The sequence below is a fragment of the Anomalospiza imberbis genome, chromosome 4, assembly GCF_031753505.1.
Source record: "Anomalospiza imberbis isolate Cuckoo-Finch-1a 21T00152 chromosome 4, ASM3175350v1, whole genome shotgun sequence".
Lineage (NCBI taxonomy): Eukaryota > Metazoa > Chordata > Aves > Passeriformes > Viduidae > Anomalospiza > Anomalospiza imberbis.
The window spans coordinates 56831906-56856767 of NC_089684.1; the positions used below are offsets into that span (position 1 = coordinate 56831906).

Genomic DNA, 24862 nt, shown 5'->3' on the forward strand with positions numbered 1-24862 from the left:
TCATCAACTTCCTTCAATAATAATATATGAGAATATATTTCCACAGTAGCGAATGGAGACATTCCTACAAATCAATGTGCTGCAGTGATACAGAAATAAAAGCTTACTTCACTGTAATGATGCTTCCAGACTTCCCTCAAGTCAGGTGGTTACTTGCAGTTAATGATCTGTGACATACCACACAAGTAGTCCTAAAAAGACTTATTATCCACTGCATGTGCAACAATATTTGCTTTATGGATGGCTAAATGAATGAAGACATTCAATGTAACTGTAAAAGTAAAATCAAAAGAAAACTTACAAGTAACATGTTTTCTTTGAGTAAAAGAGCTGTGAACATTTTCCATTAATACTTAACCTTTTGCTGGAGCAGTGCAACCACATATAATGCTTGAATCCATAAAGCTCAAGAGCTGCTCAGGGTTAACGCTGATTAACTACCCCCAATCAAATGTTATAACTTTTAAAAATTTCAGAGAGTTTCCCTCCACTACTGAAATTGAAATTGTATTTATGTTATGTGGCAAAGGTAGGAGCAGGATAACCAGCAAAGAAAAAAAATTCTGCCCTGTTATAAAAACAGGTATTTTTTAAAATCCAATAAAACAGACATGAATTTGACTGGGTTTTAAAACTATGCTCCACTGACTTCTATTAATATACTAATAGAAAAGAATAGCAAATTAACCTAAAATAGCTCCAATCCAACATCACAGTATCTCCCATGACTCTCAGACTGTGCAGACATTCACACATTTTCTGTTTATAATTTTTTTCATTTACTAGACTCAGCTTTTGTCCACCATATGTCCACCGTAGATTAACTATTCCCTTAGGTACAATTAAGGGCTTTCCATTTGTTGTAAGAAGACCTAAGTATGAAGGACGCAGCCAGAAAAAACATTTCTACCTAAACCAAAAACAGAAGCACATTCAGCCTGAACTATAGTTTATGCAGCATCTTTTTTTATTGGGCGTATGTCTACATTGCTAAATAAACCACAGACATAATCCATGGAAACAGTAAGAGATCTCTCAGCATTTCATTTGTGTATTATTATAAAAATATGATACATATACTGTTCTAACTTTTGTATTTAAACAGTTTACTTCTATTTGCATTTTTCAATCACATCTCTACAGATTTTTCTCAATTTAAGCATAACTGTTAGGGAATAAGAATATATTATTTACTGGTACTTCTGTAGCACTGATGTTTGAGTTCCAACTACACTAACAAATGTCCACCTGGTCCTTGAACTTTGTTGTGGTTCTTGGTTAGTCATAGCAGGCAAAACTCAAGCGCACAAAACAAAAACCTCAAGTGCAGCCTCATGATTTTACATGTAGGAAGAAGAAATCAGTTTATTCATTGTCACTAAAATAAAAAAGTGTAGCATAAGAATTGTTTATTAGTTGGAATAGTTCATGACTATTCTCACTTTCTTGTAAAAGCACTGTATGACCCAAATGAGAAAACATTTTTTCTGCAAATAGTTTGCCCAGATCTAAACTGCCCTGGTTCAAATGAATGCAAATTCATTGATTTTTACAGAACTACACCTGTTTATGTCAGGGCTCTCTCTAGATGTACAAATCTCAAACTCAGACAAGTAGTACAATAGTAACATATCTTCTGTGTGCAAGTTGTGTATATTGTTCAGCTTCAACTCTGTAATGAACCCCAGTGTGCAGCAAAACACAAACGAAAGAACAAGCTCACTACTAACTAAAGCTATCTGGGCTTAATTCAGACATTTGATAAGGATTATTAATTATCTTTTGAGTAGCATGAGAAAAAGGATTCACCATCAAAAACTATACTGTATACATGCTTCAATAATGGGTGCAGCACTCTAAGAATGTCCAGAAGTCTAAAAAATTGCCTTTAACAGGGTTACTTATCAGCTTCTGTGTCCACTGCCTTCTCATCCAGGATCATTTAGTGAAGGATTCTGAAAGAAGGCTCGAAGCAAAACATGAGCTGATTTGCAACCTTTTGTAACAGATACATTTATCACAGCAAGTCATATAAAGACTGGAGCCTGAATGGAATACATATGCACAGATCCTTGTAATCCTTCCTGCCAGGTGTTTTCCCTTCACAGACCATACAATATGGCAAGGTAAATACTACACAAGAGCAATAAACCTTCCTTCTTTTGTTCTGTATAAAGTTCTGTAAGCTCAGATCCTTTCCAAAGAACAGCACTTGAGGCTCAAGCTTTGTCTACTAATCACAGTTTAGCAGACTTGTCCACATGGCAATTTAACAGACATAATTAAATAGATCTCTTCAACATGGATGGTACCCAGCACTATTAATGTTAAGCTAAGCATGATTTAGGATCAAAATCTTGCTAGAGAAATGCTTTCGCAGACAAACAAGATAATTTTTTCATTTAAAAATGTGTGTGCTCCTAGGTTGCTCCCACTGCTAAACTAATACACAGCACATTGAGACACTGGATTGGAAATATAATATTATGGTGAATAAAAGATCATTTTCACCTGTGGTTTTCTCTTCCATTAATTTAAGTTTCTTGTTAAAAGTAATTTTTAATAAAGTTACCCGCCCTTTGAAACAAATTCATAGGCCTGCAATTTTCTATTAATCTTACAAGCTGAGTGCTGTTGAGACAAACACTCTCTATATATTTTAAAAAAGGGTATCATTCTACATTTATTCAAATAAGTTGGTAAAATTACTGCAGCACAGGACAAGGTTTTCTTTTTAAGGTAGTCTCTACGTGTAAGTAGTTTACCCTCCAATCCCAAGAGCATGTGTAAGGCTCAGGTGACCAGACCTGGTGTTTGGCATACAGGAACTTTAGTTTGATCAGGCATAAGACTCTAAAGAACAGGGGTCTTTGCATTAGCTTCTCAACATTTGTCTTAATTACAGGTGAAGGACATTAAAAGGGCAAGCCCATGGGAAGCAAGAACAGAAAACTGAGGGAGATGAGGAGGGACAAGAGAATGAATGCTCTGAATTTAAATAAAACAGATTATCAAAGTGAGTATCAATTAAGACATTTTCTAAGTACAACGCAGCACACTAAGTATATAATGCAGCAACAGAGTCAAAAAGCAGAGTGGGCAAGTCCTATGACCAGCCAGACTCACACTAGTACACAAAACACCAAATGTTAATTTGTATCTCGGCTGGAAAATGTTTCTTTCTGTGCTCAGATAAGATAGGTAAAAACATTTTATGTTGTATGTAAGGGCAAGTTAAAGGGTACACTAAAATGTAACCTTTAAACTTCACAATGTAACAGCATACCACTTCCTGTTCAGAGATAGCACTCCAAGATCAATTAATCATAGCTAAGACGAACAAACGGTCAACATTCTTAATTAGTGTTGATGCATTCTCCTCTGCGCCCCCATCTGTCATGAAGATTGTTTAAAAATCTGAGTTATTAGTCTTTATTGAGGAGTGGATCTGGTTAATATCTCTAAGAACAGAAATCATTCATCTAGCCACTATACACCGGTACCTGATAATTCCTACCCCCTATATAAGCTACAGATAACCACCGCCCTAAGACCATCTTGGTAGCTATAAATCAAAATGAGTATAGCTCCCATGCAACCTGGGTTAATTTTTGCTTACAATATATCCACTGAAAATGCTGGTATGACACTTGAGGAGACTGCTTATAGATAGTACGGAAGAAAATATATAAAGCCATCAAGGTAGAAAGGAAGAAAACACATCAATCATACAAAACATGGTAAACCCTCTCCAATTCACACTTACTGACTAGAAGATCCATTGTGATCACTGAACTTTATCAATACCTAATTTAAGTAAAGATCCTAAGTGCACAAAACACAATTCATTCACTTGATAACTATAGTCTCATTTATACCATAGAAATCAAAGTATTTGACAGCAACACATATACAAAAGTTTTGAGTTATTGCATAGAAACTCTAAAACATAAGTTAAAATTAACAGTAAGGTTTACTCCCCAGTTAAGAGTGTAAAGCAAATGTCACTAGCAACACAGATTTAAGCACACTTCAAATATACTTTGTATTCAATAAGAATAAAATAACACAAGTTACTAGGAAAGTCAAATTTAAGATTAAATATCAGCTGTGAAGTTCAGGATTATTAAGATCGTATGACTTAGAATTAATAGGAAACAATAGCTCTAAATTAAATTTTATAATTCCTTCTGCTGTTCATCAAACGCATAGACAAAAATCTGTGGAGAAACAATTGATAACTGAACATCGGTGCAGAAAGCAGGTCTGGGCAAGATCTTGATTGAAATCAGTTTTCTACTCTCTCTGACCAAATATGTAGGACAGGCTATGGAAGAAAAGAAAAAAGATACAGGAAGGAAAAAAGAATGAAAACTGAAACTAAGCACCCAGAAGGAATCCAGACAGCTTAAATCAAGTCCTGGTTTTATAACATCTACATGTCTGAAGCTCTTGCTCCCCCAGTTATTTGTAATAAATTAGTGGGCAATGAAACACCTTCATTAAAAAAAAAAAAAAAAAGTGGGGGGACGGCAAATCAAAAAAGAAGTGGGAAGCTCCAATATTCCAGAATTTAGGTGTCAATTCATACTGCTCTACTATTTTCAAATAAATCTCTGATGCATAAGATACCAGCAACTGACTGGAGCTTTTTAAGTAGAAATTACCTTTCCAATGTTTCATGAGTAAATCTTAACCTCTTAGAATCACTACAGGACATTTTAATAACTTGACACCACTCTGAAGCTAATTATCATGCTTTAAACAGACACAGCAGCTTGCTGTGTTCATGCTGCTAATCTATTGCAATGCACAATAAACCAGAACAGTGAAAACAAGCACTGATTCATTTAAATCAGCACTGAACAATTTCTTCAAGTTTTATGGAATACTAGAGAAATCCCCACAAACTTAACATTTCACAAAATGACTATAAATTGATACCAGAAACTGCTAATAAATTACCTATAAAACTGCATTACTTAACAGTAGTAAACAATTATGGACCATATACTGCTATGTATCAAATAATTTGCTTTCAATGACAAAATTACCCAGGGAAATTATTTTCATTTAATAGAATTAAAACGTACAGTTTTCTGTATCATATTGTAGTAGAGAAATATTTTTTGTTTTCTTCCAAGATATAGCTTTTTCCCTAGAGAGAATCCAGGTATATCTCCCCCAGAATGGAAAAAAATGCACATGTATTTCACAAAGTATTACTAAGGAAACAAAGGACAGCCCAAGCAACTAACTTTAAGCCAAAGTTTCAAAACAGAGGTTGAGCTTCCAAATTCTTATCAAGGTATCTAAAGACTGGCCCAAAGCTTTCCAAATGCTATGAATGAAAATAACTGCATTCTTGGCAAATTTTAAAAGCTTTTATCAGAAAGAAAGTTAAGTGTTAGAATAACTTGCCTGTGGATATTGACATTTCTAATCTTTCAGTGAGCTTACCTGGATATTTTCCTAAAAGACATGTACAGTTCAAAAAAACCAAGTAGAATCCTGAGACAGAAACCACTCACTGGAGTATTTGTTCTGAATGATGCATGAGGTCAAGTAAGTTCATCAATTCATCAAATGGCTTTTCCTGGCTCTTAACCTATTATTGCTCTTGCATTCCATATGAGTGTTTTATCACTTACTAAGTAAAGAAGCTGAACAGACTGATTCCTCCTTAATAATTTGTTAGTACCAGTAGTTTTATCTCTTCATAATATGTGAGAGTTGACACCATGCTTGCTTTCTATTTATGTTAACAACAGGAGCCTACGATTAATTTTTTAGAATTGGGGTGGAAGGTCTCCTAGATATTCTTATCCTACTACAGAATTCAGAAAAGCAATGTACTTTCAAAGTCTAATTTTTATCATGCTGAAATAAAAATAAAGCAAAAACATCCCTCTGTAAACAGTGTCCCCCGCATGCTCAACATGTGCAACAGCAACAAACATCCCTAGCATCACATGAAATCAGTATTTTGCTGCTTTTCTTTATACACAGCTTCTGAAGGAAAACAAGGCAGCAAGTAGCTCCTTCAGCTGCTATTTTCATAAAATGAAAGCCCTTTCACTAGTCAGTGTCAGCATTTGTCTGAAAACTCACCTAGGAAACCAGATTCTATTTCCAGATACTACCAAGGAAACATCTGATATTACAGATTTGTGGGCATGTATATGTGAGAAAAAAACAGAAATAAAACACCTCCAAGTCAAAACCCATGTATCATTTTCTACACCTTATGTGCCACTTCAGCAAAGGAACATTGTTTTATGTATCTTACTGCAAATACTTAGTATGATTTGCAGAACTACAGCTAGGAAGTCCAAATTTAGGGCAAAATAGAAACCAGTGAAAAATATTTTTCATTTGAATTTCAACAGAATCTGTATTATTGACTCTGGTCTGCTAGAATACAACACTGTCAGTGTTATGCTTTCAGAAGTGCTATTTATATATTGTAACTCTAAGACCCTCTCTGTTTTCTTCACAGGAAATTAGTCTTTCATAATTAATGTCACAAAATGTTACAATTAATGGTTCTGAGTGAAAGTGTTGTCTCTACATTGTTTTCAAATTATTTTAAATAATTCTAACTTTCTGGATAAGGTCCTTTTCTCAGGTTTGTTCATAACATGGTCACTGTAAAACAGAAACAAATTATTTGGAAAGTGAAAAAAAGTCAAATATTTTTCTGTTGTTCAAATAACATATTTATACTGCTTAAAAATTATGTATCCACTTCTACCACTTGGATTCTAAAATTTGTATATGTTGCTTTTATCTTCTTCAACAGAAAAATGGGTAAGAATGCCAGGATCAAGACATCAGATATGCTAACAATAATGTTTGTGTAAGATTTTTTAGTTGGAAATGGGAATTAGGAAACTAAGTGATGATTATATAAAGTGACAAAAATATTTTGGTGGTCAGAAGAAAACCATTATATCATACTTATGTGATCACAAAAAGGAGGTTAAAAAAAATCCCAGAACAATACAAATCACCTCATGTGCACAACTACAGATAACATTAAAAAAAAGTCTGATAAGCAACTCCCAAGTATTATGCTTAATGCATAGTGTAGTTTTTTAAAAACATACCAGTAGTTAATCCAGCAGTCTCTTAACATTTAGCACCATGAAATACACCTTTTACTACATCCAGAAATGCTCCCAACTCTCCATTCCAGACACATGCCATGGCTATATCCTGGGGCCCCATCAAATTCAAACATGGGCGACTGATCTCCCTAGTCCTGCATGCTGCTCTCCAAGCAAAGAGGACACAGGGAGAGAAGCTGCAGCCTAGGCAAAGCATGATGCAGCAAGTCCCATAACATAACCTCTCTGCCCAGAGCCAAAATACTGAAGTGTACCCAAATATGTCATCTGTACACAGCAAAAATACACAAGATAATATTTAGTTGCATTTTGCTAAATATTTATACCTTATGTCACTTTTTGAACAGCAAACCACATCCAGAGTATTTCAATTAATATTTAAATATGAGAACTTACTTTTATTTCCAACCAAGGCCACAAGTGGCTGTGTTTCTGATCCTTCATTCACTTTTTTTACCACATTATACCAGTCTTCCAAATTTTCAAAACTCTGGCCATTGGTAATATCATAAACCAAGAGAATGCCCTAAATAAAAAGACACGTTTAAAATGTTACAGATTGTAAAAGAATTTAACACCGTAAGATTTGCATCAGTCTAAATTATTATTGTCATAGAATAGAGCATTAACAAATAATGGCATCACATCTTTTGAGGCTCAGTTAAAGGAATTATATATTTCTATACTATACACATTATTACAGTATTTCTCCTCCATTTCATGTGTTCCAAATGCATGTTTCAGGAAAAAAATGGCAACACAGTCACAATTAGAGCACAATTAGTTATATCAGAACTATTACAAACTGCATATGCTTTATGATAAACCCAAAATAGCATTTCACACTAACAGGAGGATAAAAATTACACTGGAGAAGGTCTTTTATTTTAACAATTATTAGTTGCAGTTTCAATGTTCCCTTTTTTGAACAAAAGAAAAAGGAAGTTCAATTTTACATTTCTGCACATTGTCTGTAATGTTTCTGCTGTCTTTTGGGGATAAAGGCCAGATTCCATTCCTTCAGTGTTGTAGAAGATAAGTAAGGAGTATTGGCAAGCTTTAAATTTTCAAAAGAGAACCTAAAGACATGGTAAGCACTCAAAAAGTAGTTCCATATATTTCTGAGGTTTTGGGCCAAGCTACAGGTTACACAAAGTGGACACTGCTGATGTTTCCTCAGCACAAATATCCAATATTGTAAAGCACAGCCTATTAACAATCCAAATGTCATCCCTGTCCCCTCCACAATTCTAAGATCAACTCTCAGATCTTATTGAGTCTTCTGTCTCTGCTTTCCACTACACCTTAATAAAGTCAGCATCTTGCAAAGGAGGAATGAAGTCAGAATTGGTTTCAATCACACTTGTTCTCATGGAGCTCACACCTGTCAAAAAAAACTCTACATCTGCACACTGTTTCTCACATTAAATTTTCACAAATATTCTGATAAAACAATATGATCCATACAAAAATAGCTGGGTCAATGACCTAATGTCAATAGAAAAGATTTTTCAAATTTTTTCAGGCATTTGTCTGGGCCCAGTTTTAACTGATAGTTAAAAGGAGTGCCTTAGATCATAAGGAGAGCCTTAGATCACAAAACAGAGTGTACACTTACTTAATAATTTCATATTTGGCAACAAGTTAGTACAGACAGCAAGACTACTTGAGGAGAGTTCAGAGTTTATGATGACAAACAGTGTAAAAAATAATAAGATGCAATTCAATAAATACCATGACAAGTTCAAAGGAAGCAATAATCAAGTCCACAATAGGAAGCATCTGGCTCTGTAGCAGGTTCCATATAATATGATCAAGGAGTTACAGCTCACAGCTGAATTTGCCGAGCTTATTTTGCAAATATCACACTGGCATAAAACATTCCAGGTGAAATAATGCATCCATCTTTGGACACTTGAAGGTCAAAAAAGGGTACACTAGAAGAAACCAGTAACAGTGGTTAACAGCCATGGAAACCATGACTGACATGAAAAAAGTGGAAAAAAAAAACCTGACTGCTTCAACAAACGCATGACTTATGGTAGGTATGATGATGCTGGTACAAGTTTTAAGAGAAGATAACAGGAGTTCTCTTTATATATGCTTTTATACATAGTTTGCAGAAGCCACTAAATTGGGAAGACCAGCCAATGTGCCCTAAGGCAGGGTTACCATAAAAGGGTATGTAGACATGCTCAAGGAATGGATGAACAGCAACCTTTCAACATTCAACAAGAATAAGTGCAAAGTCCTGCAGCTTAGAAGGGATGAACAATACAGGCTGAGGGGAGCAATACATGACTGGCTGGAGAGCAACTCAAAATGACCTGCAGGTCTTGCCAGACAGCAGACCAAATCCAAGCCTGTGGAGACCCTAAGAGGCATTTCCTGGGTTAGAGAGACACAAGAAGTTTCCCTCAAAAGCTGCTCGACCCCACTGGCTCCTTCCCTTGTTCCTGTGTCCCTCAGCCACTCCCTCTATATTCCCCTATTGGCCCTCATCTTTGTACTGCCCAGATACCACATTTCAGCCCCTACCTCTTGATACATGGGGACCTGGACTCTCCCGATGAGTCCTGCCCTTGGACCCTGAACATCTCACCGCATGGCTGAATTAAACATCTGTGGATACTATGCAAAGGCCATTTCTGCTTCCTTACCCTGGACTTTACTAACAGCTATTCCGGCTGCAACACGAGCCAGCAACACTCCCTGGCAGCAAGGCTAACCAACGTGATCCTGGGCTGTATTAGCAGAAGTACAGCCACCAGTCCAGCAAACTTTTCTACTCAACCTTTTCTACTTGTTGGATCATATCTAAAAGAACACATCCAGTCAGAACACATCTTTAGGCCCCTCAAGACATCAGAAAAGTGAAATAACTTAAGCAGAGGGCTAGCAAGATGATCAGAGGCTGGAGCACTTGTTTTATGAAGAAGAGATGAACAAACCCAAATTCTTCAGCATGGAGAGGAAGCAGCACTGGGAGGACCTAAAAGCAGCCTTCCCATACCCATGAGGAAGCAATGAAGGAGATAGAACCAGGCTCTTCACACTAGTGCACAGCAGGATAAAACTTAGTGGGCATAAGCTGAAATAAGAGAAATTCAAACCATAACTAATGAACAGCTTTTTCACCATGAGGAAAATAAAGCAGGTTGACCAGAGGTTGCTCAGTCTCCATCCTTAGAAGTTTACAAGCAGGAACTCAATAGATCCCTTACCAGTCTAGCTCCAGCTGATCTCTCAGTTGATCCTACTTAGAGAGTGTTTTACTACCAACCTCCTGACATCCCTCCACCCTGAACTTTCTTACGAGTCTGTGATCAATACAACATGTGGTTAAAGGTTTAACTCACAGCAAGAAGATTATAGCAAGAGTACTAAAACCAAGCAAACAAACAAAACAAACAAAAAAAAAAAAAAACCCTATGGAGACTGTAAGAATAGCAAAGCTCTGAAATACATCACCTATAACAGTCATCAACACTCCAAAGTGTTTGAAGGTTGCTAGAAGCTAGAAGTCATTACAGACAGATGGCTTTGAAGGAGAGTAACAGATCCTATTGAGATCCCTCCAACTCCTTTCTTATGACAGCAATACCAATCTATCTCATTTCCTCCAATGTTATTAACTCCTTGGCAAACTTCAGGTTTTGTTCCTTATATTTCTATAGTTGCTATTAATTTCTGAGGAACAGATTTCATCAGTTCCTTCAAGGAAATTAAGAATTATGACACCAAACTTTGCCCTTGCTATCTTTCCTTCTTTACCAATCAAATCTAATATTTAACATCCACTCTCCCTCTTCCAATTTTGGTGCAATTTATTCCTTAATATCTTGCATCTCTAAGTTAATCTCAGTTAATTTCTCCTGACTATTTTTTTAACTACCCAAATACCCGGGCACATATGTAATTGTCTCACAATCTAAGTTTTGCTCTAGGAAGGACATACTTATGTTATTAAATGCTCAGTGGAAAAGAAACACAATCTAAAGGATAGGTATGGTAAAAGTAAAAAATGCCAGCCATAATGCTGGAAGTTGTAAATGAGGAAAGAGCACACAGCAATGCTTCTTTCACCAGCTGTCGAGTTGTCTAACCAGCTTACAGAAGAGCTTATTATCTAAACCATCTTCAGCACTCATCAGAGTTTGATGGAGAAAAAATAAGAAAGTCTGAGCATTTAAGGTTAGCCAACTCTTTCTAACCAATTCATCATCAAAATTCTACTCTGCTTCATGTCCTCTAGACAACTGTAGCCTACCTACCCCTTCGGATGAAAGGGTATTCACAGTGGATTTACCATCAAAGAAATCATTTAACAAAGTTTGCAAGTAGAGCTGACTTAACCTCCTTTTGGTCCCTTTCGCTGTGATCTAAAACACTGCTTCTAAAGCACATTCTTTTCATAAACATTTTTTTAGTCTTGTCAATATTTGCTGCACTTTCAAAAAACAAAGATGGCAGGTATAACATCACATAGATGCAAAAAAGGCAGCATGGCATCGAGGTCATAAAGAATACTTTCTGCTTAGATTTTCACCACAACAGCACTCTATAAGCAACTTAGTATGATACAGATAATTAATGAAAGACTAGTCACAACTCCATGGCTAAAATGTATTCCATCTTTTTCTTTTATTTAACAGAGAAATCCCATAATTGCTTAAAAAAAATACATCCTATTTTCCACAAACTTACAGTATATGGAGTACAGACTAAGTAGACAGCATAAAAGCTGTTGTTTCCCCGTTATGTGTGAGGAATTAAGGAGGAAAAATAACACTGGCATTTTTACACAAAAGTACTGTATTTCCCTGCCATGAAAGAGGCTTGAAACACATGGTAGATGACATGCCAAGAACAGCACATTGATTCTCTAGTCTCCAGCAACATGGTGAATGGTCCCTGCTTGCATAATTACACTCTAGTAAGAGACATTTTGCCTACGTTAGTGCACATGTGAGTGCTTTTTGTTTAGGAATTATAGAGCATTTTCAAAAATAGGTCACTGGAAACTGAGAATATTGCAGAAATTATTCGCTGCTCCCTGGAGAAAGTGGAGTCTGCAGTACTCCTATTAACAAGCCAATTTATGATGTAGCATATGCCAGATCTTAAAGATAATTTAAACTAGATATGTGGGTAGGGGCAGCAATTAACAGGTAAGCTGTGGGAGTGCTTCTGAAAGATTTACCACGCGAACAGCAGCAGCCTTATTTCAGAACTGAAGTGCTAGTATGGAAGTGCTGTAACCAGGCAATATATTTGTACTGATAATCAAAATTTAAGACATGCCAAGCTTATATCAAGATCTGTCACAATAAAAGGAAGCTAGAGAAAACAATAATTAAAAACACATGTTTTCTTCTTCATTTATCCTCAGCTACCCTCGTCCTATGACTGACTTTTGCATCAAGGAGCTAAACTTTCAAATTTTCATTAATATTATAAAATTAGTCAGGCCAAACTTCTAGGGGTTTTTTTTCTAGTCACAGAATATTAATTTAGTAAAGAACAACTTAATTATTGCAGAAATGTGCAGATGAAAACAGAGTTTTTTGCAAATGAAAGCAGCTTACAGTCCACACATACTTAACCACTGCTGTCTTTGCTGATACTGAGGATGTGGTCACTCAAATACATGTGAATAAGTTGCCTTAATTGAATTATTTATTCTCTATCAGTACAGCTGTGGCAACTGACTACACAATTACTCTCAGCATCTCTCAATTCTGAGATAATTGTGGTAGTTTTAAATAGCTTTCAGTTAGTGTTGATTATTAACACCCTTTATAATGAACAAGGGCTCTTCTTTTCCCCACAGCTTGCAGAGTTCTTCTGCTCCACCACTGAAATTCAGCTACCAAGATAGGATGCAGCAACCACATGAGCAATAAATGAGCAATATCAGAGGAAAAAATGAAAAATGCAGGGAGAAAGCAACTCCTTAAAGACAGAAGTAAACTGCAATTTCTCCAACTGTAACCAATGCAAGTTCTCATGCTCAAATCTGCCATTCTTATTTTAAAACATGGCACAAGAAATAGGGGATTCTCAATCAAAATATGGCATCTTAACAGTAACCTAATCAAAAGATCTATCCTAGAGAATTGATTCATCTCTCATTAGAGAGAAAGAAACCTCCAGTGGCAAGTTTTTGCAGTGAAGTATAGACGGATGCTCCATTTACTCTTGTTGATATCCTGATCAAATTTCAACCAAGATCAGGTGAACTGCAGACCATAATCTTTTCAGTTGCTGGAGATTATTTAAACTTCTATCTCCAGCTGGCCATAGGATTTTAGAAGTAGGCCTACCATACACATAGATTTCTGAGCACAAAAATAAGAATTCAGCAGCTTATATTTCTGAATCTCACAATGATCAGATAGATGGAAATCTACACAAGGCTATGGGCACCTGCAAATGCTGGATTAAAGGCACAGCACATACTATAGGTATGCTGCAAACAATTCCACACGTACTTTAAATCTGAATTATTTAGATTTGACAAATACACAAACAATTTCTGCAGCAGATCCAAATCATCTGCTTTATCTGCATCTGTACAGCTTGTGTACTTTATAAACAAGATGTTTAAAATCCCAGCTGCACCACACACGCTGACCAAGTGCAAATCATAGACACTTACATACACTTTTTTTGCAGCAACCTTTACTCAGGTTACTTCAATATTTTAAAGGCTCTCTTGCACTGGGGAACCCCAAACTGAACACAGTAGCCTCAAAAATCATGATATTGTACCATGATATGTAGCCTCAGAGATCATGATATTTACTTTCCTTGATTTGACTACTTCATTCTTAAAAACACAGATCAGTACTCAATTAGCTTTTACTGTTGCAAGGATGCATTGCAAAGTCCCATTCAACTGGTTTTTTACCTCAATAAGACACCCATCCAAGAGCTTCTTCCTCCAAAGCCATTTCACAGAATGACTGAGGTTGGAAGGAACCTCTAGAAGTCATTTGGTTCAATGCTCCTGTTCAAGCAGTGTCGCACAAAGCCAGCTGCTCAGAACCATGTCCAGACTGCTTTTGAGTATCTCTGAGGATGGAGACTCTACAACTTCTCTGGTCAACTTGTGCCAGTTCTCAGTCATCCCCACAGCAGAAAATGTGTTTCCTGATGTTCAGAAAGATTCCCCTGTGTGTCAGTTTGTGCCTATTGCTCTGGTTCTGTCAATAGACACCACACAAAAAAGCCTGCTTCTCTCTTCTTTGCATCCTTCCTGCATGGTGTATATATATTGATTAGCATTTTATTATCCAGGCTGAACAGTCACAGATCTCAGTCTTTTCTCATAGGAGAGATCCTCCAGACCATTATTCCCCTTTGTGGCCCTTCACTGCACACTCTCCAGTTGATTCCCATCTGCATAAAATTATTCTGTACCAGGTGCAGGACTTGGCATCTGTCATCAGCTGAACCTCACAAGGTTTCTGTTGGTCTGCTCCTTCAGTTGGTCATGGTCTCTCTCAGTAGCAGCCCTACAATGGCACAGTGACCATTCCTCCCAAAACTGGTGCTATTCATAAACTTACAAACAATGTTTTGTAAATAATTAATAATAATTAGTAAAAAACACAGCCCCCAGTACCAACCATAAGAAATAAGATTTATAATCAAGCATCAGTAAGACACTGAGCTATAGACCTTTAAATCCAGCTGTCCAGTCAGGTTTTCAGTAAATTTGTGGTCCACCCATTCCACCTGTATCTCTACATATTGTAATAATATTATGGGAGATTATGCCAAAGGCCCTGCTGAAGTGCAGATAATTCACATCCATCCATCTGCTCTCCACTCCACAGAGCTAACAACCTAACTACAGACAGCAATCAAGTGGGCTGTGCACATTTTACCCTCACAAACTCCGTGCTACTGCTTCCCAATTACTTTCTTGCTGTTTTGTTGTCCATTCACAGGATTTTTTTATCCATATTTGTTCTACTTTTATCCATCTAATTTTATCCATTATTTGTTCTACTTTGCTTTTCTTCTTTTTCTTATAAAAAGGTACAGATGTTCAACATGAAATAAGCTTATGCCTAGAAATAAGCTGAAAGCAGTGCCTTTTCAAACTATTAATATCATTTCATGAATAGATGAAAATAGAGACAATTTTATGCATCTTTAACAGGCACTGTTACAAAGCTAATAGAAAAGTGTGTTAGAACTCAGGTTTGATGATAAGAAGCCTCTTACAGACACTGGCAATACATGCCAACACTAGGAAACAAAAATCACAGGTCCATTTAAAAAAATAGGGTTAAAATGAGGACTGGAGGAAGATTAAAAACAAAGAGATTGGATGTAGGGTTTTTTTGTTAAAGTGTTCTGAATTACAAAAAAAAAAAATCCAACTTTAGTCTTATTGATATCAACTGCTTATGCACTTTTGGGCACTGGTATTAACTTTTTGACCTGCTATTTTTGCTAAGAAACTCCTAAGTTTATCACCAAATTCAATACAGACAAAGCTAATAGCCTTTTATTTCCTTCATTAAATTTACTTTGGACATATGGCAACAATTTGTGATTAATCAAATTCCCTGTCATGGAAGCCACTTTCTCCTATTGCTTGCTAGATCTGTAACAGGTTAGCAAATCGGGTTTTATTAAAAAAAAATAACATGCTATTAACAGATGCAACAGCTAAAAACATTGACTTTTTTTTGAAAGTGACAAAATGTTACATTGACAAGTTTCTCTTTATCCAATTAACTAATAAATCCCAATCTCTTTCATTAGCCATTCCTGTGTTGCATAACATTATCAAATAGCACATGTTATGCCTATTGGTCTCATTACAAACTCCGAATTAAGGAACCAAGCACATTTTAGGATCACTCATGCTAAGAAGTTTGGCATTTGTAATACATCCTCCTAAATCATCTCATGACTCCAGATACAGTTATAATACTTAGCTCTTAATCCTACCATCCACTTTAAGTTGCTTTAACCTGAAGATAAACTTAATGTTCTTTGGACAGGAGTTCTGCAAAAATATTTAGCTACCTGGTTGTCTCTTTTTGCTTGCCTTCTTATAACCCCAGTTGCATGTATGAGTTTAATGGTGTAGGATTGCTCTTAATTTCCTCCTTCTACCCTTTCCCCCCAGGAGGCAGCTGTTCTGAAAGCAGCCACTCTATCTACCATGTGGATATCCAAATAGCCTTTACTATTTATTGTGATTGCTTTTCTTAACTCAAGACACAAAGGCTGGAAACAACCATCTGTTCTTGGGAGTTATTCAGTTCTATAAAGGCACACACTTGTTTTGCTTTTTATGTCAGCTCTAAAAAATAGCTACACACGAAAATTAAAGTAGCATATTAATACCAATTAAATTTAGATTGAACAGACATTCAACAGTTTTGAGATTCATGAATCAATCAACTAAAAGCTATATATAATGTATGTATGTATAATTTTAAGAACAAAGTTTCAATTAATTTTATATAATTGCTACAAGATATAATTATCAGCACTTATACTGTACCTGAGCTCCATAAATGTATTTATCCAGCATTTTGCCTCCTATTGTTTGTCCCCCTACATCCCACACTTGAAGAGTAACATTCAAATTTCCTGGAAAAAAAAATATACATATATTGTGTAACCTGGAAAATGTAGATACAAATATATTCAACAACAATAGCTTGTAACCAGTATACAAGAAACAGGAACTAAATTTTGAAACAAAAATTATTGTATCATGTGGGAAAAAAGTCATTAGTGTCCAGCTAAGTTATTAAGATACAGTAAAAGTACAGCTAGTTATTAACGTATCTAATATCATCAGAAAATAATTGGCATTACATAAAATATAACACTCCTGAATAGAAATTATACAACATATTCCACTGACAAAACATGTAAAACTGCACGAAGAATGTTCTACAGAGTGGTACTTGGAACTGAAAGGTAACACAATTAATGCCAACTTATCCATATTATTTCATACCATGTGTCCCTTCCTCACCTCTTCTCCAAAACTTTCTTACAGATCAAGAAGCGAGGAAAATCTTCATGACAACTTCATTTTGGTAGTGATGCTGATAGTAGTATACAGTTACAAAATTGTATAGCTGACAGAGTAAAAAAATGGAAATGCTGACACACATCTAAGTTGAGGATGCAAACTATGATTACTTCCTCCACTCTCCACCTTAAGGCATGAAGCTAAATTGGACATTATTTACATAGTTTCTTCAAATAATCTACACCAAGAATAGACCCTTTCTACTCTAAACCATTTTTAAGCTATTTTGAAACTGTTAAGAGGTTTTTATAAACAAAACTAACAAAAAAAAATCAGTGTCAATGTAGAATATGTAACACCCTCCAAATCATACATATTCTACAAGACAACTCAGCAACTCACAAATTGGAAATATACACTGAAAGGTATCATACACATACAAACATATTGAAGTATACTTTCTCATATTTTGCATGGTAAGAACTGTTTTCAGAACTGTACTGATTACCTGGGAGCACCAAACTCCAACAGAGTAAGGACTGACAAATTTTTTTCTAATCCACATACAACTCACATGACACTTACACATTAATACAAATTCTACATACAAATAATCACAACTGCCTATTAATTTTACTCCTGGATTTAAAAATATGCAACAAATTTCACATCACAACAATTACAAATCGAGTGAAAAATGAATACATTCTTTTGGCTTGCTAAGAAAGACATTCTTAATTCAACTAATTTATGTAGTTGACAATCTGATTTTACCCTTCATGATCCATTCAGCTGTAAACTTGTAAATGATATACTCGCATTGGTTACACAAGGGAATGTGCTGCATGGAATGTAGGTGAAAATAACAGCAAATTATAACTATATAGATGAATATATGCTACCAGTGATATTACATGTACCACATCATATTTTTATAATGCACCTTGATTTAATCTGGTTAAAAGAGCAGATTCCCAAAACTACTACCTTGGTCTCAAAAATACAGAGATGAATGTGAAACAGTACTATTACTATTAAGCTACTCTGAGTTTTATGTAATACCAAGAGAATATCTACATGGAGCTTAGAAAACACATCATAAACACCCCAATTCAATCAAGGCAACCTTTTATGATCAACAAAAAGCTTATTTGTTTTAATAGTTCACATACTAGGTATTAATTAATTAATTCTTTTTAAAGCTTAGAACATAAATGACTGCAAACAATGCAGGAAAGTCTTCCATAAAGCATCTGGTATGGATAAACTAGTGCATCCACAGTCTGAAAAACTTTACATCCCCAGTGGGTAAATAAACTATGCAGGCTCAAAGGCTCACCATGCTGCAGTATTCTACCCCTATGTATTCTGCTGGAAAGTCACTGTGTCATTCATGACAGTTATTTTGGAGAAAAAAAAGAAAAACTTTGTAAATATTATCACTTTCAAAATCAGTAATTTTCAGATGCCTAATTTTGTGTTCAAGTACTCTAAAAAGTTTCAACTTGATTTTTCCTCCTAAGAAAATAATTATGCACAGCATACTGGCCTTAGTATCTGGATAACTGCATGAAATGACCTTAAAAATTTTAATGCAGTAAGTTATATTAAATAGTCTAACTGTGACTGTCCAATTAAAAAAATCTCCTATTACAAAGTATTTACTCTGCTTCATTAACAACAGAAAAAACAAATAGGGGGGAAAAAAAGATTGGGATGATCATTTAAGGGGAACTCCTTCTTAATTAGGACCTCACTAACTATGAAATTCACACTGATCATCTCCTGTGCAAAATGCTTAATTTTCCCTTTTTTCAGTTAGGTTCTGTAATGTTTGCTTTGTGCTCAGATTGATGCTGGGGAAGAAAGAAGGATGTTAGGATTATTCTGACAAAAGGAAAAACTGCAGGCAATTTACCTAGCAAGTATTTATTAACAACTGAGAGTAGCACACAAAGTTTTCTGCAAAAAGTTTGAAATATTTTATTTTTTTCAATTTAACAGGAACATAAAAACTAGAAACTTACAACAAAACAAAAAGAAACCATGTATAATAAGAGAGTTCTTAGAAACAGTCTTAACACTCCAATAAAAATAACAGAAGAATCCCATCAAAATAACAGGTAATACACTATTAAGGAAAAAAAAATCCCCAGCACTTCTTTACTCTGCAGACAGTGCACACAAATGCAAAGCTGAAATACATGAGGCAGCACAGTGCACATGTGTAGATTGCTTCTGGCATGAACTGAAGCCACTGGGTTGCTGTAGCAGTGACCCTGCAGGAGGACACTTGGTGTACTGGTTAACCTTACTTACAGTGCTGCACAGTCAAAATGGTACTAAAAGCACAAGTCTGAACACTTTTTTCACCAAAGACTTAAAAAAAAAAAATCCTTTTAAAAGGAGAATCCTGTTTACTGAACTGCACCCACAACCTCCCATAAAGTATACAACTATGGCTCTTAAGAGTCTCTATCAGCAGACCCTCTGACTAACAGATACACTATTTAAGTACTAAAACCTACACCATGGTTGCATCCAGACTATACAAGATTCTGCATCAATAAATATAATTAAACTGATTAGCACTTAAAAAAAAAAGTATTTTGAACAAACTGCATGAAGTGAATTTGTCATGCTGAACAACACTGAACACATTCAAAATTTATCAAAGTATTTCTGATTTGTATTAAACAGTACTGTTTTACCATGCAAAATATTTACTATTTTCACTGCAAAACTGCATTAATTGCTAAATCAATTGGAGACAAATGCCACTTTTATCTTAAAAATAATTAAAAAAAAAAAACACCAGAAAAACAGTATTTTATTTTGTAAATTATAATATATTTCAATGAAGCCCAACCTAAACTTCTGTGCAATTCTAGAAATCTGTAATTTTAATTTCTGGAATCTTTGCTGATGTTGAAAAAGAAAAAAGTCAACTACTGAACCACAGTTGTTCATCAATTCTCCCAGTGAATAAGAGAAATTGAATCCTTTTTCCTACTGATACACACACAATTTCTGTGCAGTGGTATCAATTAACCTGTCAAGTAAACATAGCAGCTATGCAAACCCAGAACTAATCAAGAAATTAGAAAAATCCACTTACTAAAGTAATGCTTCCCATTCCAGTATTTAGAAATGTTACCTCCCTCCCTCTCACTCCTCACAACTAGTCCAGTTTACCTATGAAACAGAGAGCCATATATACCCAAACACATATACAGCTATAGGCAAAACCAGAGTGACAACCTACAGAAAAATGTTTCTTCCTGAATACGAAAACAAATGCTACTGTTCTGAGGAAAACATATCTACAGACTTTTTGGTGCTATTTTTATCTGCATTCTGATTTTATTACAAAATAAACTATGAATTAATGAAATTCACACACAATATAAGCTACGAACAAAAATGAATGAAGGAACAGTTGATAATTTTCCAAATTTTCTACTCAACAAGGATATTTAGAATCCCAGTAATGTACTATTAGTTTCTGTATGCTTAACAGCTGGAAAAAGAACTTGCAAAATACAAGTTCTCAGCATGCACACTGCATGATTTGTGTACACATTCCACGTGCAAGTATTGCTGTTAAGCATTATACACACTGGTATTTTTAGAGGCATGAGCAGGACAATAAAAAAATTATTCTGTTGATTTTATGGAGAAATAAGCACTGGGATTTGGTACTTTATCATTCATCAGATACTAAAAAAGTACAGCAAAATGGCCAAACCAAAATAGTGAACACAGGGATAGTCTGAAAAGATTATTCTGTTTCACTTAAGAAAATATATAAACATCATCAAGAAATTATTTGCAATATAATTTTTTAAAAAAGAAGTTAAAGAACTGTATACATTTTCTTATAACTTCAGGTTACAGAAAAAAATGCTTACTTTCTGGGTTTGCTTCCCTCCTCACCCTTCATAAGGAGAAGATAGAATTACAGAACTTGCATCAACTTTATCAAATGTCACTACAGCTTTTAATAATTACACTAACTTTTTCTAACTTCTGATTTCTGAATCCAGAAGTAAATGTTTCTAATTAAATACTTGCATACTTAGAATAAGAGCACACACAAATCAGTGAAAAGACATATTTTAAACCCCAATTGTTCAGAGACAAACTTAACCAGCAATTATTCTTTTTTAATTATTTCTTTGCATTTTCCAGTGTGCTGCAACTGGCATCTAAATAGTTCCTTTGCCATCATGAAGTGAAACATCTTGAATGCTCAAACTGTATTTTTATGAGTGCCAAGGGACCCTAAATTTTAGTGGTCTATTAAATGCCAGCAATTTCATGCTGCCTTGCATAAAACAGCATTCACATATTAGAGCACTGCGAATCCATAGCTGCATTATGCTTCTCTCACACAACTCATATTTGAGTTGTGTATTTCATTAAAAAATATATCTATTTCTTTCAAAACACATATACATTTTCAATTAATATGTTTAAAGTTCCATTTCGTTGTTGTGTGTTGCACTATCCACATGGAAAGTGAGTGCACTCAAGCAGGGATTATAAAATTCATCAATATAGATAGCATTCCTTTTATTTCAATTCATTGTTTTACTTAGAGATGTAAGTTGCAAATGCATAACTCTGTGACACCTGGCAAGAATGTACGAACAAAATATTCTCCAAACAACCTAATTTACTTTGCCATAAAAATTATTGCACTAAGCTTATCTAGTACACATTACTCTGAAGAATGTGTTTCTGCAAGTCTTGCTGCCACTCAACCTTCCAGTGTTAGTTTTTATTCTCTTACCTGGCAATAATATCCTTTTCAAGAAGAAGTCCAGTCCTAAGGTTTGTTTGTACTGTTTTCCAAATGTTTCTTGAGCAAAACGTGTAGCTAAGGATGTCTAAAACAGAACAGTATCAAATTAAGTTGTCATTTTTAACAGCAACAAACTTTATGTTGACCCAGAAGTATGAAATACAGTTAAGCACTTTTTAAATCAATGAATGCTAACAGTGTTCATGGATTTGGATTGACAAGCACACCAGTCAGTTTCAACATAATAACAGGAGGTGGCAAAGGCTACTAATTTATGCAAAAAGAAGCAAGGTGCATATTTGCTTTGATTTCAAAAATACTCTAACAGTCCTACTACAAAATATTATGCAGATTTGAAGGAGGTATCATTAGTATGCTCAAACTAACGCAAATCTAGGTGACACTATCTGTACCTGAAGATCTCAGTATTTTTAAAAAGCATTCATTTCCAAAACAAGGGTCCTCCCCTGGTAAGGAACACCATGATCCCAGACCAGTTTTCTGGGACAGAATAGAGATGTGCACAGTGCAGAATCCTACAGGGGGCTCCTAAGTGTGGCAAGATTTCTGCCACTGTACATCAGGATCAGGGATTCCAGGAACTCTAAAATGGGAAGAGTCCTTTCTTGCACACAGAAGTTAAACTCATATTATGAATGCACATTTATAGAATCATTCCTTTCAGCAGAAATTTGAAAGTGTATTTCTTCAATTGGTATTCTGTAGATTTATGAAAGCAAGCCAATACACTGTTAACCTAATAACTTTTTACTATATACAGCTGAAAGAATACACAACTAACCTAGGCAAACTACTGAAGCAAGCTACTACTGCTATTGTCAGTAGCAATTTAAGGTTTACTTTCAAGACAAAAAGAAGGGGTGGGGGAAAAAAGAAAGGGAAAGAAATAAAGAAATAATGTCCACAAAAAAAAGTAAGGGAGAAAATAGTGGTACAATCATAAATAATTCCGAAGTTTGTATTGTGAAAAAAAGAAAATACTAAATATTAAAAATTATTAAATACAACCAAAATCAAATTAGTGTACATTTAAAAATCTCTTGTTGACATGACTTCTGCAAATAAAAATACAAATTAACTACAGAAAAGAATAATCTAAATATTTATTTACCTATATAAAGAATGAAAAATACTAGGAGGCTCACAAAACCCTTACACTGTCAGAAAACTCTAAACAGGCCAGAAGGATTTTTTCTTGCCAGTTTTCCATTCATCAAGCCATGAAGAGATAAGTCACACCAATTGTTATCAGAAATTGCTAAGAACACATTATTGAATCAGAATTGTTAAGAACACATTTAGCTAAAAATGCAATAGCAAAATAATGCCAACAGTTCTTAAATATAAGATTAGGCAAAGTGCATGAATAGAAGGCCATAACAAAGACCTAAGTTAGGCTAATGTCAAATTACACAGAAAAAAACCCTTTTGTGCATTAAAATATGATCACCAGAGCTCCAGCATTAACACTCTAGTATGAACAGGCAAACATTTATTCAACTATTATAGATTTCATATTAAGTAAATAAAACAAGATTTACTGTTTTCATGTTTCTATATCATATTTATATTCCTATCACTGGCATATATATAATGAATGATATTTTCATATCAGAAGATATGTTTAGGAAACAATTCAATAAGTCAGTGTTAGCCTATGGCAACATTTTCATTTACTTCACTGAACTCAAGCCCCAAGAGGATTAAAAATAAAAAAACAAATGGGGTAAAAAGCAAGTAAACTAGAAATAGCATGAATATGCTTATATATTTATATCCCTGTGGAAAGAGGGAAGACCACAGAGGATGTATCGTGAGAAGATTCTTCTGCCTTTGGTTATGTGACAGTAATACTAACAACACACACAAAATAAAATTCAATACAGATTCAGACTACAGTATTGAAAGAGACAGTAGAACTGATTCATTTAATCCCAAGAGTTAGCATGTCAAGATTACAATGACATCTTTAATCTGTCATGACCTTAAAGATATAGATGAGAATAAGATGACTGCAGGAATACACCATTCAGTCTTCTTGAAATTTTGCTTTTTGGAAAAGTAACTAGTGCCTAAATTATTCAAGTATCATCTGACTATTATATATTCTATATTCTCCAACACACTAATTTAGATCCTTGTTAAATAAGTAACCACTCCCTTCTTGTTTTAAAGGCTCAGAAAATATTAGCTTATCATTCTGTGACACTCAGTATTCCCTGAGGACTTCTAGAGTTGTTAGTAAAAAGAAACTACACACATTCAATTGACAGCCACGCTATAAGAGAAGTAAGTAATCAACAGCATGGCAAAGTCCTCTTAAACAGTTTTTCTCCACTGTGCTCTTGAATGCAAAGGTATTTATAGCACAAAATCATTGACAAACTCCTTCTTAAATTTTTTTCCTAATAAATGTTAGAGCTCAAGGAAGGTGTTGGATTACCAGTCTAGGGTCCTCTATTTATTCACAAAACAAGCATTTACCCACAAAATGCTAAGAGCAACAGTTCAAACTTCTTTACAACAATAAACAAAGAAGTTATGTCAATGTATATTCAAGTGTCTCTACAATGCAAATACTCCCTTCAAATCCCAGAAGTGTTCGCTGCCATGCTTGCCAGAAAAGATTTTGCTCAACAGTTTTACCTGAGGATATGTTGAATACAATCTATATACGAATTAATGAAAGTTAAATAATGGTTCAGTAGAACTGTAGTTGTAAAAATAAATAAGTAATCAGTGACCATTTTTTAGAAAGGTCGCATTCCATACAATTCCACCTCAATGTCAGGGTCAAGAAACAGTACGATAGTATGAAAGCCTTTGTTCCTTTGCAGCTCTGTTAAGACAAACAGGCCATCAGGTTGCATAGCAGAATTTCCAGCA

General features: G+C 35.0%; 1 protein-coding gene across 5 annotated transcripts in view; it reads right to left on the reverse strand.

The window, feature by feature from the left end:
* RAB28 (RAB28, member RAS oncogene family) overlaps positions 1-24862 on the reverse strand; it is a 63735-nt gene that overhangs the window by 34216 nt on the left and 4657 nt on the right. For all 5 annotated transcript variants that reach the window (XR_010998572.1, XR_010998573.1, XR_010998574.1 and 2 more), the window contains exons 2-4: positions 21944-22040; positions 16666-16754; positions 7527-7656 (exon numbers count right to left, since the gene is read on the reverse strand). Coding sequence is in view for 2 of the 5 variants with exons in the window: in XM_068188693.1 (XP_068044794.1) it covers positions 7527-7656; positions 16666-16754; positions 21944-22040 (316 nt within the window). In the remaining 3 variants the exon portion in view is untranslated. The remainder of the gene's footprint in view (positions 1-7526; positions 7657-16665; positions 16755-21943; positions 22041-24862) is intronic.